This window comes from Dipteris shenzhenensis, chromosome 28 (assembly GCF_047967505.1).
Source record: "Dipteris shenzhenensis isolate YYH24624 ecotype China chromosome 28, Dip_SZ_1.0, whole genome shotgun sequence".
NCBI classification, from domain to species: domain Eukaryota; kingdom Viridiplantae; phylum Streptophyta; class Polypodiopsida; order Gleicheniales; family Dipteridaceae; genus Dipteris; species Dipteris shenzhenensis.
In genome coordinates this window covers 32,313,791-32,333,554 of record NC_141623.1, presented here as the reverse complement: position 1 = coordinate 32,333,554, position 19,764 = coordinate 32,313,791, and the positions used below count along the sequence as shown (strand labels likewise).

The 19,764-nt window shown below is 45.8% G+C and overlaps 1 protein-coding gene across 1 annotated transcript in view; it reads left to right on the top strand.

Moving 5' to 3' along the window:
- The window catches only part of LOC147883463 (uncharacterized), a gene marked incomplete at its 5' end in the record, with an annotated part of 44,846 nt that overhangs the window by 15,331 nt on the left and 9,751 nt on the right, over positions 1-19,764 (top strand). Inside the window, one exon of the mRNA XM_087399568.1 lies at positions 17,937-18,068. Coding sequence (XP_087255694.1) covers positions 17,937-18,068 — 132 coding nt within the window. The remainder of the gene's footprint in view (positions 1-17,936; positions 18,069-19,764) is intronic.

Below are 19,764 nucleotides of genomic sequence, written 5' to 3'. Positions count from 1 at the left end.
GTATCCTAACCTTGGGATAGTTAGGACATGTAATACCCTTGGTACATTTAGGGTACTCTTAATATTGAGACACCTAAGATCCCTGTATCTATACAAGCGTGAGCTCATGCTGATTTGGGATGGAGACACCTAGGACACTATGTACATATATAAGTGTGAGCTCAGGCTCAGTAGGGTCATTCTTGAGAGTAGGGCCTTCCAAGAATGCCCAGCTAGGTTGGAGCCCGTGTAGGTCTATGTCTCCCCAACATCTGTGCGCGATGGGGTTGCGTGGTCTTGGACACACAGTCTTTACTTGGGGGTACTGTGGTCCTAGGTTGCTTCGTCTCTAGCTCGGGGGTGATCTTGAGGAATTTATGGTGGGTTGGTGATGCGCTAGCCCACACCAATTGTCTCCTAGTATTTGTTTACCAACCTTTGGTGATCTTGAGGGAATCGATGGTTGGGTGGTTTGTAAGAAATCCTAGATTTACTATATTTAGAAATGTGCTAAGGAACAGAAAGGAGACTGAAATAGCAGAGAACAAGGAATAATTGTATTGCTTGAATGTCTGTAGGGTATCTGTAGTGTCTGTAGTGTGTCATCCAAACAATTGGGCCTCTCTTATATAGAGAGTGAAGAGTCACACATGAAAAGGTGTGTACTCCAAAGTGTATGTGCATGAAGAGGTGTGTACCCCTTGTGAAGGGTGTGACCCTTGATGAGAGGGTACATTACAATAGAAATGTCTCTTCAATAGAGTGTCTCTTGTGAAGGGTTGTGCCTTATAGGAAGTGTCCTGTCGAAAGGGCAAGGGTTGTGCCTCATAGCAAGTGTCCCGTCGAAAGGGCATACCCTTCCACAAGAGTCCATTCATCAAACCATCCATAAGTCTAGAAATAGAGAAAGGAATACGTCACAGATCGTGACATCCCCTCCCACTCAAAATAAGACCCTGGTGGAGATAATGAACTGATGCAGAAAATATCACGGTAAATTCTGAAAATACTGTTGTAAAACATTAGGGTATTGCTGTAATTCTTATCAGATTGCCAAGTAGCGTCGGAGTCGTCCAGATCTCGAGCGTTCATGACTGGCTGAGTAAAGATATACTTTAGAGAGTGATGGTCTGTCTTGACTACTGAGTCGGCTCCCATGAGATAATGTTTCCAAGAGCGATAAGCATGTACAACGGCAAGAAACTCCTTATCATAAACCGGGTATCGGGTTTGGATATCAGAATGTTTATGGCTGTCAAAAGCAATAACTCTGCCTTCTTGCATCAAGACTGCTCCTGTAGCGATGTCGGAAGCATCGGTCATGACCTCAAATGGAAGATTTGGGTCAGCAATAGCCATAACTGGTGTGGTAGTGAGTGCTTGCTTGAGTTGTTGGAAACTATACTCTGTTTCGGGAAGCCACTGAAAAATTGTTGTGCTTTTCAATAATTCGGACATAGGAGCTGCGATTTCGGAAAACTGATAGACCTTTGTATGGTAGAAGTTTGCCAATCCGAGAAAAAAGCGGACATCATGAACATTCTTAGGAGCAGGCCAGTTTCTGATTACCTCGACCTTCTTGGGATCCACAGAGATGCCTTGAGCTGAAATAACATGTCCCAAATATTCGAGTTGGGTTTTGAAGAACTCACTCTTCTCAATGTTGATGTAGAGAGAATTTGCGCGGAGAACTTCAAAAACTTGGTGAAGATGTTGTTTGTGCTCATGTAGGGATCTGCTAAAAACGAGGATGTCATCGAGGTAAACAATGACGAACTTATCGAGGAAAGGCCTGAAGATGTCGTTCATTAGTGTCATGAATGTGGCCGGGGCATTGTTTAACCCAAAAGGCATGACCAAACATTCATAGTGTCCATACTTTGTTCGAAAAGCTGTCTTGTACTCATCGCCTTCTCGTATGCGAATTTGATGATAACCTGAATGAAGATCAATATTTGAGAATTGTGTTGCATGTAGAAGTTGATCGAAGAGGTCATCGATGCGAGGCAATGGATACTTGTTTTTTATAGTGAGCTTGTTGAGGGCTCGGTAGTCGATGCAGAGGCGCATTGACTTATTCTTTTTTCCCACAAGTACTATAGGAGATCCGAAAGGGCTGCGACTGGGCCGAATGTGACCTTTGTCGAGTAGTTCGGTGACCTGTCTTTGGATTTCTTCATTTTGAGTATAAGAAACCTGATAAGGAGGTTTCGACGGTGGATTACTGCCCGGAATAAGTTCAATTGGGTGATCCACTGGTCGTCGAGGTGGTAACTGCTTTGGCAATTCCTATGGAAAAATATCCAGGTAAGGCTGGAAAAAAGGTTGGTTGAGGTGTTCAGGAGGATCCTTTGTTGGTGTCTCCTCGACTGCCGTAACCAACAGAAGTGAAGTCTTTACTTGACGTTTACGAACCCACTTCTTTACTGTTAGGCAAAGGCAACTGGGGTTGAAGGAGAGTCCCTTAAACCAGTTAGCTCAATAAGTTTTCCCTGGTGGACAAACTGGATAGTATGGCTGCGAAAACTGATTGATGGATCATAGTCGTAGAGCCACTGTTGTCCAAGTATGACATCGTACCGAGAAAGAAGCATGATGTCGAAGTTCAACTTGTCCGTATAATGTTGGATGCGAAAAGACAAGTTTTTGATCCTGGTGTTGCACAAGAAAGTAGTTCCATTTGCGAGTTCAATCTGATAGTCCATGAGACTAGGACTGGTGGTCAACCGAAGTTAGTCGACCATAGAACTAGCTAGGAAGTTATGAGAGCAGCCACTGTCGATGAGGATAGTGACCGTTGTTCCACGAATCGATCCTTGAATACAAAGTACTTGAGTAGCCAGGGAAGGTTCGGGGTTACTGGCAAGGCTCAGGTGGATGGTATTTGCCATTCGAACAGCTTTGCCTTTCTTGTCTTGTGCTGGGGTAGCATCTTCTGTTTGGGAAGTGCTAGGTTCCATATTGGAATTTTGCTTTGGTCGCTTGGGACAATCGAACCATCTATGGTCGCCTGTACAGATGGTACAAAGTCCTTTTGTGCTGGAGTTGTTCTTCTTGTCAGTGGCCGCACCTTTATGTTGGGGATGTCGGTAATGACTTTGTGAAGAAGAAGAGGCGCAATCCTTGGAGGAGTGCTTCTGTTGGAATCCAGCATATGATTTCTGAGTCTTCTGGGGATCTTGAGACTGTCGCTGACCTTGATTACGAAAGTTTTTTCGAAACCTGGTGTTATCTTGAGGGCGAGCACCTTTGGCCATAGTAGAGTTCTGTGTGCGATTAGCACTCTGCTTCCCTGTGTTTTGGAAATCTGTAATGCGCTCTTCGTAAGCAATAGCGCCAGTTGTGGTGGTGATGTTTGCTTTAAGGACATCAATGCGTAACGAGGGATTTAGGCCTGAGATGAAAGCATGAAGGCGATCATCCTCAGTGAAACCATCAATCTCCAGCACCAATGTGGTGAACTGAGAAATGTAGGAAGACAGGGAGCCTGTTTGCTCCATTGCCGGAGTTTTGATCGTGCTTGGAAGTCCGCATTGGCAGGTATGAACTGCTTACGGAGCATGTGTTCAAAACGTTCCCATGTTAACACACTTTTGCCGTCCTTTAAGCGTCTTTGCCACCATAGAAAAGCTGTATCCTTGAGGAGGGAGGCTGCCAAGGCGATCTTTTTGCCTTCAGTGAGGTCAAAAGTATTAAAATACATGCGCATTTTTGCGAGCCATTGGTCAACTGTTCGGCGATTGCATTGACCAGTGAAGGCTTCCGGAAGTTTGATGTCAAGTCTTTTAGTTTTGGAAGCTTAAAGTAAACGGTAGAGGGCACGTAGTTCAGTGTTTTCTATCTCTTGTGGGAATGAATCCGCATAGTCGTCTGGTTGCATCACGTCATCCTCTGTATGTGTGGTACTGCGAGAATCTTGAAGTTGTTGAACTTTCTGGACCAAGTCGGAGATGCTGTCCTGAAGCTGGGAAATTTGAAGTTGCAGTAGTGTTTCGCCTTGTACGTTGACTTCAGGGGTCTTTTTTGGACTTGAGTCTTTGATCTCTGGAGAGGCTTCACGTGAGCGTTGTGACATATCGGAGATCCCTGTGAGAAAAGCACGAACTTGCGCTCTAGTTTGTACCATTCCTGGAAGAAGATTCGGGCTGCTCCCTGAGGTTGCTCATGTTGGAGGGGGCAGGCGAGGCAGGATGGAACCACCCGTGGAAGTCTGGTAAAGGAGGTCCTGTCTGAGGTAACACTGGTGATGCCGAAAGTGGTGTTACTGCTTGTGAGAGGACAGGAGTAGGTTACAGGGTCCACGGATCTGAGAAGGGATAAGGAGCTGCTGTCGGAAGTGGAGGATATTTAGGAGAAGGAGTGCCTTCAGAGTGTAAATACTGTCTTGAAGAAGGTACAACCTGTATAGGAGGATATCTGGGAGCTGAAGGAGGTGGAGAGTACCCTGGAGATGCCGAAGGTGAGGGGTAAAATTCTCTCCAAAGATGGACAGCAAACTCTTGAGAATATCGGGTTCTGGGTATCTTCGTGTCTCGTGGAACACAACCTGGACTGTGCTGAGGAAGTAATGTAACTGAGGTGCCTCACGCAGAAGATATAGGATGTGGTCCAAATCGCTAGGAGGGCACGTGACATAGAAGACCCACGATGCAAAAGCTCCGAAATGGGCTGGTTGTGCAATCTGAACACGATATTGTGTGGTAGATGATGCCTGAGGTGTCCTTGAAATGCCGGGTGAATTACCAGGGGTTTCCATGCTTTAAGGGAGTGTCTTTCATTTGCTGTAATTTGATAATGACAAGAGAATCCTTAGAAGTAGAATGGAAAGACTCCACCTGGCAATGATTTAATCTGCCAAATTGTTGCGTAGAAGAGGCCTGCAGATTTCTGTTCGGAGGTCCATGTTGCAATGGGTGGCGAGGAGCAGATCTGGGCCTGGCATTTAATAGGCTGTCTTCATCGCGATAGGAGGCTGAAACTGCTGCTGATCTGGCAGGAAAAAAAAGTGGCGAAACAAGGAGAGCAGGGTATCAATGGCGTAGACTGGTTGCAGGCTGATCTGCGACAGAAGGGCTGGCTGGCGCTGTGCTCACGCTGCAGGCTGGCAAGGATCAGGGCCGAAAAACCAGCGGGGCTGCAAATGGCAAGGTGGCTGGCAGCGAAAAAGGCGAGGGGCTGGCAGCGAAAATGGCGCGGGCTGGCAGCGAGATGGCGCGGCAAGGCTGGCAGCGAACCGGCACGGGCTGGCAGCGAAATGGCGCGGGCTGGCAGCGAGATGGCGAGGCAAGGCTGGCAGTGAACCTGCGCGGGCTGGCAGCGAAATGGCGAGGCAAGAGGGCAGATCCTGCGTGACCAGATTCCGTACGATGGAAGCGAGCCTGCGTGCAAATCCGTACAGACGTCAAAGGGTGCGTCCCTTTTTCGTTTGTGACTGCCTAGGTTGGGTGGTTGCCCAAAAATTAAAAGGTGGGTTTATTTAACCCTAGGGTAGCTAGGGTAAACCTAAGGTTTGGGGCTAGGTTTTTTCATTTTAACCCCTCTAGGTACCCTTTTTATAAGTGCTTGGTGCCTAAAAGGTGTGCCTATTCGAAGGGGTGTGACCCTTGGAATAGATGCACCTTTTCATGAAGGGGTGTGTCCTTGTTTTTAAAAGGGGTGTCCCTACATGAATAGGTGTGTCCTTTTGTCCACGATGGGGTGTGTCCCTTGGGTGAGGAGTCGAGACTCTTCATCACAAGGTGTGTCCGATGGTGGAAAAGGTGCGTCCCTTGGTTTTGGGACAGCCCAAGCACCTGAAAAGACACGATTTTTGTCGTGTCCATTCACATCAACTCGTGATGTGTGGGAGATGGAGAGGCCATAGATGACTTTAGGCAGGATTGGCTCGAAAAATTTTTACGCTCATCCTCTCCATCTCTTCCATGCACAATGTGCACGGATATCCTTCTAGCGGAAAAGAAGTATCAGATCGGCACTAGAAGGTGGGGGGCATTTCCTACAGGCAGGAGCGAATTTTGCTCTGATACCACTGTAAGAAATCCTAGATTTACTATATTTAGAAATGTGCTAAGGAACAGAAAGGAGACTGAAATAGCAGAGAACAAGAAATAATTGTATTGCTTGAATGTCTGTAGGGTATCTGTAGTGTCTGTAGTGTGTCATCCATACAATTGGGCCTCTCTTATATAGAGAGTGAAGAGTCACACATGAAAAGGTGTGTACTCCAAAGTGTATGTGCATGAAGAGGTGTGTACCCCTTGTGAAGGGTGTGACCCTTGATGAGAGGGTACATTACAATAGAAATGTCTCTTCAATAGAGTGTCTCTTGTGAAGGGTTGTGCCTCATAGGAAGTGTCCCGTCGAAAGGGCAAGGGTTGTGCCTCATAGGAAGTGTCCCGTCGAAAGGGCATACCCTTCCACAAGAGTCCATTCATCAAACCATCCATAAGTCTAGAAATAGAGAAAGGAATACGTCACAGATCGTGACATGGTTATGCACTAGCCTACACCAACTGTGTCCCAGTATTTGTGTACCAACTTTTGGTGCTCTTGCTGGTATGTCTGAAGATAAAATCGGTCCTACTTTAGGCTAGTTGTGACCTACCTTTGGGCTGTTTCATTCAGTATCAGAGCTTCTCTATCTTCATTGCAAGGTTGTCTTTTGTAAAGTATCATGCCTACTTTTGGCAGACATGCATATACACATGGATCTCACGTGAAATTCTAGGTGTGTTTGAGTTGCTTCTTGTGATTGAGTTCTTCGATTGAGAGACATGTAATGCACAAATGTTATCTTAAGAGCTAGCCTACAATTAAATCTCTTCCTCCCCATGACATGATGCCGAATGCACTTGTATATATCTTTGGAACTTTGCAGCCATGCAGTCCCCCTGGAATAGCTAGGAGATCATTTGGGCTATCATGACACTTTACAAGAGAGTTTCAGGCAGAGTCCGAGCAGGATCTGGGTGGACAGACGAGATCACGAGCACTATCAGGGTCAAACAAGGGTGTCCATTATCGCCTACCTTGTTTGGCCTCTACATTGACGAAGTGATGTAGACACATGGGGGGTTAGGTTGCTCTCTTGCGCGCACGCTGATCCGGATATTGCTTTATGCAGATGACGTGGCTCTCTTGTCTTCCTCAGCAGAGGGGCTCCAGAGACACCTTGACGCACTATAGTCCTTTTGTGAGTCTCATGATTTGAAGGTCAACCTGGGTAAAACCAAGGTCATGATCTTCAATACATATCGAGCCGTCATGCGCCTGGAGCAGTTCATATTTGATGGGTCACCTGTTGAGATAGTTTCATCATACACCTATCTTGGGGTTGTCTTTCTGGACCCATCTTCACTATGAGACCCGCATTGCAGGCATGCTTGAGCAGAGGATATGCTTCATTGGCCAGACTAGAGAGGCAGTGCTTCCACTCAAACTTTCAGGATCCACGGACCAAGGGGTTGCTTTTTGACTCCTTGGTCCACCAATGGGATGTACGACAGCCCATGTTGGGAGCCAGGCTTGTCGGATACAGAGTGAGCCCGTGTGGAGCGGCTACAGGTTCTCATGTTATCACAAATGATTCATGGTAAGCCATCCGTTCCTCACCAGATCATTCAGGCTGAGTTTGGGTTACCCCCTTTAGAGCTAGATGCTGCATTTCAAGTCATCACATATCTATACCGAGTCAGGGAGTATGGGGATTACACCTCTGGGCGTAGCAGGCTACCATGGCTAGCTCGGTCCTCTTCTATGGCACTTGCAGCAGGTGGGGACCAGAGGCGCTGGTATGCACGCACAGAGAGATGGTTTGAGCGACTGGGGCTCCACATGGATAGACTACCTCCCTTTCAATACAGCATGGATGCTCCGTTTTCTCCCCTCCAATCACACGAGGTCAACCAGGTTATCCGTGAGGATCTATTACAGCTACACACATTTTGGACCTGGTTGGGACCAAGTGAACTCCCAGTGAAGCTTAGCTTCTACAAAGATTATTTCTTACATATCACAACGGAGGGTTTCATTGACCCACCAGGATTACCTACCCCACTCACTGAGGATCTCTCTTGGGCAGTTTCGGGTCTCTTCACACAGACTTCGTATTGAGAGCGGCAGAGCAGAGCGACTACCCAGGGAGAGGCGCATATGCACATTGTGTGACATGCAAGAGGTTGAGACAGAAGAGCACTTCATCTTCCGATGTCTTGTTTACTATGAGATCCGAGGGCGTTTCTATTGCCTCTTCAAAGATAGCTATGGGATTTTTGCCCGATTCCTCTCCTACCCAGACCAGTGGTGTTTGGCAGGATTCATTCATGAGGTACTCAGACACCACGCGAGGATACTCCGAGCACGGAGACAGGAGCAAACTTTTTCCTTGGTTGATTCCTCTCAGAGCTCTATCACGGAGTTCTTTCAACCAGATCACATGGACCCCCACGAGATGAGGCCTCGACATGATCGTGACTCGGAGCCTGTGACCCGACAGCACAAACAGAGGGTTGACAGACATATCACACTTGGGGACATCCCCTCCCTGTTTAGAGTCGGAGCTCGACCGACCGGGGTCACACTTGAATGGCACCTAGGCGAGGACCCGTTGACACACCAACATACGGATGCGGGGTCCCGTAGGACCAAGGCCTTGGCTTGTACATTTGGAATTGTAAATGAACCTTATGGATAGAGCCAAGAAATTTCTTGGAATCGTATACGGGAGTTTGCTTATCGGGGCGAGACCAGTGGGGGCGTGGGAGTACATGGATCCGACAGGGCAGCAATTTGTACCAAGCATCTTTCATGGGAACAATCATCATAGAGAGTTGCAACCCACATGCTAGATTCATCTAGTTTCGGATTGGTAGCACGTCATCGCGAGATACTTTCATCGCAGTCTACTACTTTCCTCCCAAGACCTCACATTTTGCCAGGGAGCTTTGGGAGGAGGAAGAGGCATCTCCATACTCTGTCTTATACCAAGATATCATGGACTTTTTGAGTTGCGAGGAGGTCCCCCTTCTTGGAGACGTCAATGCCAAGACCCTTGACGACTAGGTAGCGATCATTGATTTTCAGCATGACTCGATTATGTTGCCTAGCATAGATTTACATGAGGCAGGTATCTCATGAGTGTCTGTAGATCGATGATCCTCAGTCACCTCATATGGGCATGACTTCATTTATATAGGCAGGATGCATGACCTTGTCATATACAATGGTCTAGAGATGGCCGTTTTTCGATGGGCTCACTGGTTTCCCAAATGGAGGAGGACCATCGTAGTTGACTATATCTTTTTCCTTCGCCTCTTACATCACAGCTTTCTCTATCCCCAGCCATCTCTCTAAGATTTTCCTCCTTATTCATAGTACTTCCACCTCTTGGATGCCGAAGTGCTACCCAAGATGATGACATGGCATACTGGCCACATGACAACACCTTGAGGTGCTTACGTGGCTCATGCCACATGGAATTGTATGGAGCAATACATATGATGAATGGCATCTCAGAAATGTGCCGGTGTCATAGGACAACCACATGTCAAGTACTATAGATGACATAGACAAGTTAGATTATGCCGATAGTCAATTGATGATGTGGCACCAATGCCAAATGGCAAGTCAGCCCCACATCAGCAATGGGCCAGCCCTTCCCTTTGCATGGCTCTACATAGTGGAGGTTACACTTCTGCTCTCCATCACACTCACAGGTCTCTTCATCTCCTGTCTCAAGAGGTGTGCAAGAGTGTTCATGCATTGTGTAAGCATTGCACATCATCTCTCGTCTTAAGAGTTGTGCAAGGAAAGCTACTAATGTCCCGAAGAGGAGAGCTGCGTTTCTAGAAACTGAATATGTAGTGGAACTTCAGAATTCAGCCTGATTGGACTGTGTTTATATAGATATACATTGTCTCTTTAAGCTATTGCTCTCATTTGCCTCTACACGTATCTGAAAGAGCTGAATGCATTCCATACCACCAAAGGTGAGCGTGTACACAAATATGGGACATGACTAGTGCCTGGTCATAACCCAAGTCCTATAGGCGTCGTATGAGGCGGGCTCTTGGAACTGTGTCAAATGCCTTGCGGAAATCCACAAAGCAACAATAAACCCTGTGCTTCCGTGCCCTCACCACCTCGATGATACATTTGAGTGTGAGAATGTGGTCGATGGTTCCATGATCACGGCGGAATCCGGCCTGTCCTGTTGCTCAGTCCTCGACACTCCACAAATCTGCTAATTTCGGAATCAAGTACTGATGCATAAACCTTGGACACGACATGTCTAATCATAATGGTCTTGTAGTTTTCCAGGCTCATGGGATCCTTTGTCTTGTGGATGGGTGAGATATGTTAGAATTATAGATATAATTCAGCAGTGACCAATGTAATATAATAAGCTAGTTAGGGGCACTTTTCCCTCTTTAAGAGGTTTTTCCCCCCTAACTGCAGTTAGTTCACTAACTATGGTTAGTGACTACTAAGGTTTTGTCACTAGGACAAAACCTTATCTCTCTCTCATTGAGTTGTACTCACACTCTTCTATTGCAACTCAGCTTTCAGCTTCCAAGCTTCCAGCTCTCACTCTCTCTTGCTCTCTCTCACTCACCATCTTCTCACATTTGGTATCAGAGCATTAGATCCAGCCCCCTACGACTTCCCCGTTGAGCTCCAGCTGCAACTCACCTTCGTTGCAACACACATCGTCCGTACAATTCGTACAACTGTACGGAACCTTCACTTTATTTCTGCACGTCAGTACCTGTCGTACTGCTCCAGCTCCCTCCGTACGTTTTGTACCTGCAGAGCGATATCAGCACCGTACTGTATCATACCTGCCGTACCTATTCATCGTACTGCTCACGTATCGTACCTGAAGTACCTGCTCGTCGTACTGCAACATCACCGGAAGTACCTGCTCGCCGTACTGCTCACCTGCCGTACCTGTGCGCCGTATAGATCTACGTCGTACAGATCTGCGCCATACAGCGCCGTACAGATCTGCGTTGTCCATACTCCGTACGTCATCCGTACAGCTCATGTCGTCTGCACTCCGTACATTCGTACGGTCATCCGTACAACGTACGAAATCCGTACAGGACCATACACTGACAGTTCCATACTGTCAGCTCACAGTCCATACACTTCTGTTGCAGGTCTTCAGTGCATAGTTTTATTTCTGCAGGCATTGTTTGCAGATAGCCATTGTTTGGCTCAGTTTTCTGGGAGTACATTTGGGGCATTTTGTTTGTTGCAGACATTGCAATCATTGTGTAGTTTCGGAGCTACACTTGGAGCAAAAATTGCAGATTTTGTCTGAAATTTGGGGCTTTCTGCTGAAGTTGCAAAATTTGGGGCTCTCAGTACTTCTGCCCCTTTTTGGTTGCAATTTCGAGCTCGAAATTTGGGGCTTTTCTTGAAGAAATTTGGGGATTTTGTGATTACACTGCAATTTTGCAGTAAAATTTGGGGCTTTTGTGTTGGGAGAGCAATTTTCGGAGTTTCCAGCTCATACTGCCTTTCTTGGAGTGTTTTGCAGCACTTTTGGCAGATTCTGGAGAGTTTTTGATGCTTGGACAGATTTCTAATAGTGCGAGTACAGAAATGTAAGTTGCATTTACAGCCCGTGCTTGGCTGTGTTTTTTGGGAGTTGTGCATTTCATTCCCAGTAAGGGAATTCAGTTTTGTATCTGCTTCAATCTCTTTCTCAGATATGGCCCATCAAAATCAGAATGACTGCCAGTTCGGTGGTCTTTCACAGGAAGACAAGTTGGATGGTACCAACTACTCCCTCTGGAGTTTCATGGTATGCAATATTCTGATTTCTCGCAATTTATGGGATTATGTCAATGGGGATGAGATCCGACCAGCAGATATTGCACCTGCGGCTACAGTCACTACTCCAGAGCAGAAGAGATGGGATTCACGGGATGCCTTAGCTTTGTCATGCATCTCTCTTTCAGTGAAAAGATTTATCATTCCGCATATCCGGTCGTGTAAGACCTCCAGGGCAGCGTGGGATATTTTGGAAAGCATGTATGCAGCTCGGAATGATGCAAGGGTATCTTTCTTGAAAAGAGAGAGTAATACACATATGGAAGAGGGTGACTCCATGTCAGTCCACCTCACAAAGCTACAGGATCTCAGAGAGCAATTGTTAAATTATTCATGATTCAGAGATGATTACAACCACTCTGAATTCTCTTCCTGAGTCTTATCTCAGCTTTCATACCTCGCTGAACTTATCATTGAGGGGGGGTGCAAATCCTCTCACTTTTCATGAGTTGATAGGACTTCTGCTTCAGGAAGAGCAGACCAGGAAAAATTTGGCTTCACGTGCAGGTGAACAAGCCATGCTCTCAAAATTTAAATAAAAAACAAAGGGACAGGCAAAGACATCAGTAAATCAGCTTTCCAGTGGGTCAGGACAGCCTTCACAAAAGGCTAAAAATGATGCAAGTAAGCCCAAGAAGAAGTGTTTTTGTCACTACTGCAAAAAGCCAGGTCATCACATAGCAGAATGCAGGAAAAGGCTTGCAAAAGAAAAGAAAAACAGCTCAGGTATGGCTGTTTCAGATTCAGCTCCTCATGCATCTGACAGTGGGGATGCTGCAGCCAACTTTGTTGGACAGGATTATGCCTTTTTATCTTGCATTTCAGATTCTAGGTTGGCTGTTCCAGATGCTCGAGATAGTACAGTCACTTGCAGTGATGATACATATGCATTTTGGACTTGCAGTTATGACTCTTCTATAGATGCATCTGGTTTCAGTGTCAATGAAACTCTGAACACTAGGTATTTTGACAGCGGTGTATCCAAGCACATCACTTCTAGGAAGTGTCTTTTTACTTCCTTGCATCCACCTCCCGTTGGTAAGAAAGTCACTTGTGCCAACAACTCATCATATTCAGTACGTGGCACAGGAGATGTTGAGCTCACTGCCATTGATGGCTCAATTTTCAGACTTTCAGATGTCTTATATGTGCCTGGCATAACCAAAAATCTTCTTTCAGTGTCCACTCTTAACAGAGGTGGATTTCAGGTCATCTTTGAGGATGACAAATGTGCTGTCCGAGACAGGGAAGATGACTATGCCTTAAGGTTATCTGGTACTCTGCTGCGTGGGCTTTTTCAGCTTGATATTTTTGAGAAAAGAGCAGCTGATGCTCTTGCAGTTTCTACCCCTACAGCTGCCATGCAGAATGCAAAATTATGGCATGCCAGATATGGCCACATGCATTACAACAGCTTGATGACACTTCAGAAGTTTTCCATGGTTGATGCATTGCCACCTCTTGAGATACCTCCTCCACATGCCTGTGAAGGGTGCATTTTAGGCAAGATGCATAGATTCCCCTTCAAGAAGGATGGTTCAGTTAAAGCTGTCCGCAAATTACAGCTTATACACAGTGATGTCTGTGGTCCCATGAGGACTCCATCGTTGGGTGGTCATCTCTACTTCGTTACATTTATTGATGATTACTCCAATTTTACTTGGGTTTATGGGCTGAAACAGAAATCTGAAGTGTTCACGGTGTTTAAACACTTTTCAGCCATGGTTGAAAATGAAACCGGACTCAAGATACAGACATTGCGCACAGATAGAGGTGGGGAATACTTGTCTGTAGAATTTGATGCTTTTCTGAAAGGCAAGGGTATTGTGCATCAGCTCACAGTCAGGCTGACCCCTCAGCAAAATGGCAAAGCTGAGAGGAAAAATAGAACCCTCATGGAGATGGACAAATGTATGCTGAAAAGCAAACACATGCCTCACAAATTCTGGCTAGAGGGTTTGATGTGTGCCAATTATATTTTGAATCAGGCTGCCACTAAGGCTTTAAAAACAAAAACTCCTTATGAGGTCTGGAATGACAGGAAGCCTTCAGTGGATCACTTCCGAGTCTTTGGATGCCTTGCTTATGCTCATGTGCCAGTTGAATTTAGGCACAAGTTGTCAGATAAAGCCATCAAATGCATATTTGTTGGCTACAATGCAGAAAGCAAGGGGTACCGTCTCTACAATCCTGCTACACGCAAGATCATAGTAAGTAGAGATGTGATATTTTCTGAAAATTCAGCTCACACTCAGGCTGAATTTCAAATGCCTTCGTCTTTAGAGGATGTCTTTGAGGGGTTGCTACCCATTGCCTTGGGTTCCCCTGCTGATTTTTCTGATGTAAATCAGAATTTACAGCAACCTCCAGATGCTTCAGTTCCGCCACAGGATGTCTTGCCCCCTCCACAGACAGTGGAACAGGTGGTGCAGCACGAAATTGCAGACATACATGCAGCAAAAACAGTCCCAAACTGGCTGTTACAGACTCTCAGGGAGAGTAAAATTGATGCTCCGTTATCTGGCAGGACTCGCAGTGCAGCAAGGCACATGGAAGGTGCTAATTCAATGGAATCAGCATATGCAGGTACTCTCCTTGATGAGGAGGAGCCTGCCACATTCGAAGAGGCAAAGGATAATGTGCATTGGATGAATGCCATGCACGATGAGTTGCAGTCCATTGCAAAAAATCAGACTTGGGATGTTGTAGACTTGCCACAGGGTAAACATGCCATTGGCACACGAAGGGTTTTCAAGGTCAAACGGAAGCCAGATGGCTCCATTGACAGATATAAGGCAAGGCTGGTTGCTAAAGGCTATGCTCAGAAAAAGGGCATAGATTATGAGGAGACATTCGCTCCTACATCCCGGATGACCACCATCCGATCAGTTATTGCAATGGCTGCACATTTTGAGTGGAACGTTCATCAGTTGGACATAAAAACAGCCTTCTTAAATGGGGACTTGCTGGAAGAGGTGTATGTCAAACAACCTCCGGGCTTTGTAATTACAGCAAATGCACTTCAAGTATGCAGGCTCAACAAAGCTTTATATGGGCTGAAACAGGCCCCTTGTGCATGGTATGCCAAGATCCATGCCTTTTTGACCAGCAAGGGGGCTGCACAATAGTCCTACTGAGAGCACCCTCTACATCAAGATGGATGGGGGGGAAATTTTAGTCATCCTTCTTTATGTCGATGACTTACTGCTCACAGGGTCCAATGAAGACAAAATTGCAGATTTCAAAGCTGATTTGCAGACCAAATTTGACATGTCAGATTTGGGGCTGCTTCACTTTTATTTGGGGATCCAGTTCTCTCATGAGAGACGTGGCACTGTTATGTCTCAGTCCAAGTATGTTCAGAAACTCTTGGACAGATTTAACATGCATGAGTGTAAGCCCATAGCCACTCCCATGGAGCCGGGGCTGAAACTCACAATGCATGATGCAGGAGAATCAGTTGATGCCACACTTTACAGTCAGGTTGTTGGATGCCTCATATATCTCTGCAACACTAGACCTGATATTCAGTTTGCAGTATCTCAGGTGAGCAGGTACATGCACAGCCCAAAAACTATGCATTGGCAGGCAGTTAAGCGCATCTTTCGTTATTTGCAGGGCACAAAGTCTTTTGGCTTGCTATTTCCCAGGGGGGGTGACTTGCAAATGCATGCCTACAGTGATTTAGATTGGGCTGGTGATTATGACACTAGGCAGTCCACTAGTGGCAATTGTTTCTTTTTGGGTAAATCTTGCATTTCCTAGTTGAGCAAGAAACAATCTACAGTGGCTACCTCATCATGTGAAGCTGAGTACAGGGCAGCTTTCACAGCAACAGTTGAATGTGTCTGGCTACGACGTCTATTTGCTGATCTTCATCTGTCTTTGGAGGGTCCTTCTCCAATTCTCACTGATAGTCAGAGTGCCATTGCAGTGGCAAAGAATCCAGTGTTTCATGCTCGCACGAAGCACATTGAGGTTCACTATCACTACGTCAGAGAGAAGTTGCATGCAGGAGAGATCAGTATGATCTTTGTGTCCACACATGACAACGTTGCAGATATTTTCACCAAAGCACTACCACGTGAAAAGTTTGAGGCATTTCGTAGTGCCTTGAACTTATATCCGCCGAATTGGTGATGGATCAGCCTTGTACATGACATTGGCACTGCAGGGGGGTGTTAGAATTATAGATATAATTCAGCAGTGACCAATGTAATATAATAAGCTAGTTAGGGGCACTTTTTCCTCTAAGAGGTTTTTTTCCCTAACCGCAGTTAGTTCACTAACTATGGTTAGTGACTACTAAGGTTTTGTCGCTAGGACAAAACCTTATCTCTCTCTAGAAATCTTCGCCAAAAGTCCTTAGAGTTGTTACTAAATAAAATGTTTAGTAGCTCCTCCTCGTTCCGACGAACGAAGTCTAGTTTCTTTTTGCGTACCAGCCTACGGTACTCGCGTAGCATATTTGGTTCGCTCGGAAGACTGTCCTAGGCGGTGGTGGGCGGGTGGAGCGGGTGGTGTGGGGGACAACATGAAGGGCAGCCTCGTGTAGTGAGCGGGTGAGCAAGGCAACACCATTCTCTAAAAGGGGTATGAGGTCAATATAAGTGAGAAGTATGTATAGATGGCTAGAGTAAGTAGGTGAGTGATCGCGGTCAAAGCGTATATCATGGTAGGTGGAGTAAGAACTCGGTGGGGTGGAAGGTGCTATGCGACGTGGAGTGGAGATGCTAAAGAAAAGATAAGTGTGATCAGCCCCTGGAGGGAGAGGTGCTACAATGAAGTCAGTGATGCGAGATGTGAAGGCAGGGGATCCCATGATGTAATAATCAACGTTGGAGCCTCCCCCATGTGGAAAGCATGTGAAACCACTTGAGGTGGGCCATCTGCCAAGACCATTATAGATAATGAGATCATGCATCCTGCCGAGGTCTGATATGGCCTGCCCATAAGATGTGAATGGACTGCTAGACTTGGTATACCCCTGTCTCTTGTGGCACTACCCTCTCTTGCTCTATGATTTGGTGCAGAAGGATCTCTCTATGTCGCCTCATCTCCACCAGATGAAGCCCAATGCAGACCTGGTCCTAGAAATGAATTAGTTGAGAGAGACGCCTGAAGCCATGTGCCTCCTCGAAGAGGCAGTGAATAGCGTCCTCGAATCTCATAGTAGACTGGAGCTCCCCCAAGGTGCACAATATGCAAATCCGCTGGCTCCCTGGGTGTATTTGTGGCTCTCCCTGTTGCAATTCTTAGGTCATGCCTAGCATGATTTATTTCTGCTTCAAGCTCGCTCGTACGGGTTTCTTTCATACTTAATAGAAGTCTTTTTCATGAAAAAAAATAAAAAATAAAATCCTCAGCTAATGGGATGATACCCGCATCTGTCCAATGGCAATCCTGAGGGCATGTGAAACCCGTTCATCTTCCGAGTACTGGGGTCTGATGATCACTCCATCCTCCTACACTCTCAAGAAATGGTCGTGATAGAACCGGGTCTTGGTGGGTAACTCCTGGTCCCCTCCCCAAGTCCGTGATGTATAAAGCTAGAATAGGTCCAATTGTATAATACAGTTGATCTCATCATGTAGGACGAAGTGATCAGGAGCATCTAAGTTGTACTGAAAGGGAGGGAGACGATCCATCTGTCTGTCAAACCATCTAGAAATGGGTGTATACCAGGCCATGCGGACCCCACTCTTAGCTAGTTGTATAGATGAATCCAGTGCCACTCTCGGTAGCCTCCCTCTGGGTAAAGCCCAGGCCTTGTGAAGATAGGTGACCGTGTAGAAAATGGCATCAATCTCGAGCGGTGTCATAGCAAACTCTGCCTGTATGATCTGGTGGGGACAGAAGGCTTGCCCCAAATCATCCTAGATCCCATAGTCACCTGCAGCCTCTCGAAGCATCGCCACTCAGCCACGATGAGGTCACATCCCCAGAAAGTGCTGCATACATTATTGTCAGCCTCACCACCATGTCAAATTTGTGTGTGTGTGTGTGTGTGAGAGAGAGAGAGAGAGAGAGAGAGAGAGAGGGGGGGGGGGCAGGTAGGTAGGGAGATTTTTGTGTTGGTTGTCTAAATTTACCTGACTTGTGGCTGATTTGTTCCTCAGGAATAAACCTTCTTGTATTTGGATTATCCGATGGAATTACTGATCGAGATCTAGCAAGTTTATTCCGTCCACATGGGACAATCCTATTTGCAAAAATTATTGGTAATACATCTGGACAAGGCAAAGGCTATGGTAAGGTCCCTCTTTGCATATAGTTGGTTTGAAAGTTCAAATCTCGTTGTTTTTTAATTTTGGTTTTTAAAGACTCATCTACGCTCTACATTCTTGGCTTTTGTTGGAAGTTTGGTTGTCCATTCATATTTGAGTACTGCGAAACAGCTACTTGATATTGGCATAGTTATCTTCTCTTCTTTTGTAGCCAAGTGTTGCCTCCCTTACCTAATAAGTTTGGTCCCCATGAAAGGATTTTTTACTCGGTAGGGTTCTACATGTCTCTCTCTAAGGGCCAAAGGGGTTGTAAACAAGTCACAACTATATTGTGGCATCCAAAAACCTTTCCTCGCAGTCGTGACTCATCTCAAAACTCCATAGATTAGTGTGCCTTGCTTTAAGTGGGGAACAATGCATATAGCATGTGAGGAACATATATATAGCTCTCAGTCAACTTGGTTATGCTATTGGGATCACTCAGATTTGTTCCCTTGTTGATCTATTTGTTAATTTTGAAACTTTCTGCTTGTAGCTCACTTCTTACCTACAATTTATCTGCTCGGTATCCTTATGCAACAATTATTCTTATTCCGTATGCACCCAATTAGTTAGTGTGCATGTGTGTGCGCTTTTGGGGGGGGAGCATCTAATGAGGGGGAGAATGTGGAGTTTTGACCCTGCTAGGTGTCTAAGGGATGCCTGCTACGTTCAATGCCAAGTTTTGATTTTGGATGCTAGTCAAGGAATCTCCCAATTCGGCATGTTCCAATTTGAGTGCCATTTATTGGCCGCCTTTTATGTTCCTCTTCACTTTCACCCTCCTTTCTCACCACCAGCCTACCGTCCTTTCCTGGCCAGGGGCTCCAGCGGTCTTGCCAGCTTGTTTTTAATTCGAAAAGTGCTTGTTTGCCCCTTAAAAAGGGGTCGATTACATGAGAGGGGGGAGGAGAGAACATTTGGCATAATCCGATGTCTGTGGAGGAAAGTAACAGGTTGCATTATACATGTCCATGGATAGGAACTCCTGAGTGGTTGCACTTGTTAAGGGCATGCTCATCCTTGCAAATGATTATGGCATGTGTATGAAGTGTGAGCGGAAAAGAACTTTAGACTTCCACCCACCTGATCCACTCACTCCATTTTCAGGTCTGTGACAATCCACATGTATCTATGTATTATGGGTAGCCCCCTCTTTGGGCTCAGATGCGTCTCAGTGTATTGCTGCCACTTACGCACATATTGTTCACAAATAACCAAATCTGTTCCTTCTCTGAAATAATAAATTTTGGATCTGTAAAGCTTTTTCTGAATCTTCTCTTAAGGAAATTTGTGCCAGTCGTTCATACCAAGCCCTTGCAAGCCATAAATAGCCTTCTTTAATCTGCATACAAACTGCACCTTTTCCTTCTGAAAAGAGCCTTCTGGCTGTCCTACATGTACGTCCTCTTCCAAATAATCATATAAAAATGCTGATTTGACAGCCACTGGGAGGATATGCCAGCCCTTCTGTGCAGCAATAGAACATACTGTTCTAATTGTACCGAGTTTTGTCATAGGTTCAGAGGTCTCAGAATAGTCAATACCTTCTATTTGGTTGTAACCCTCTACCATAAGCCTTCTAAAATTTTCCTTCAGAATCCCTTTTGATCCTATAAAACCATTTATATGGTTGATTTTAATTCCCATGTTTGGTTTTCCATGATGAAATTATACTCTA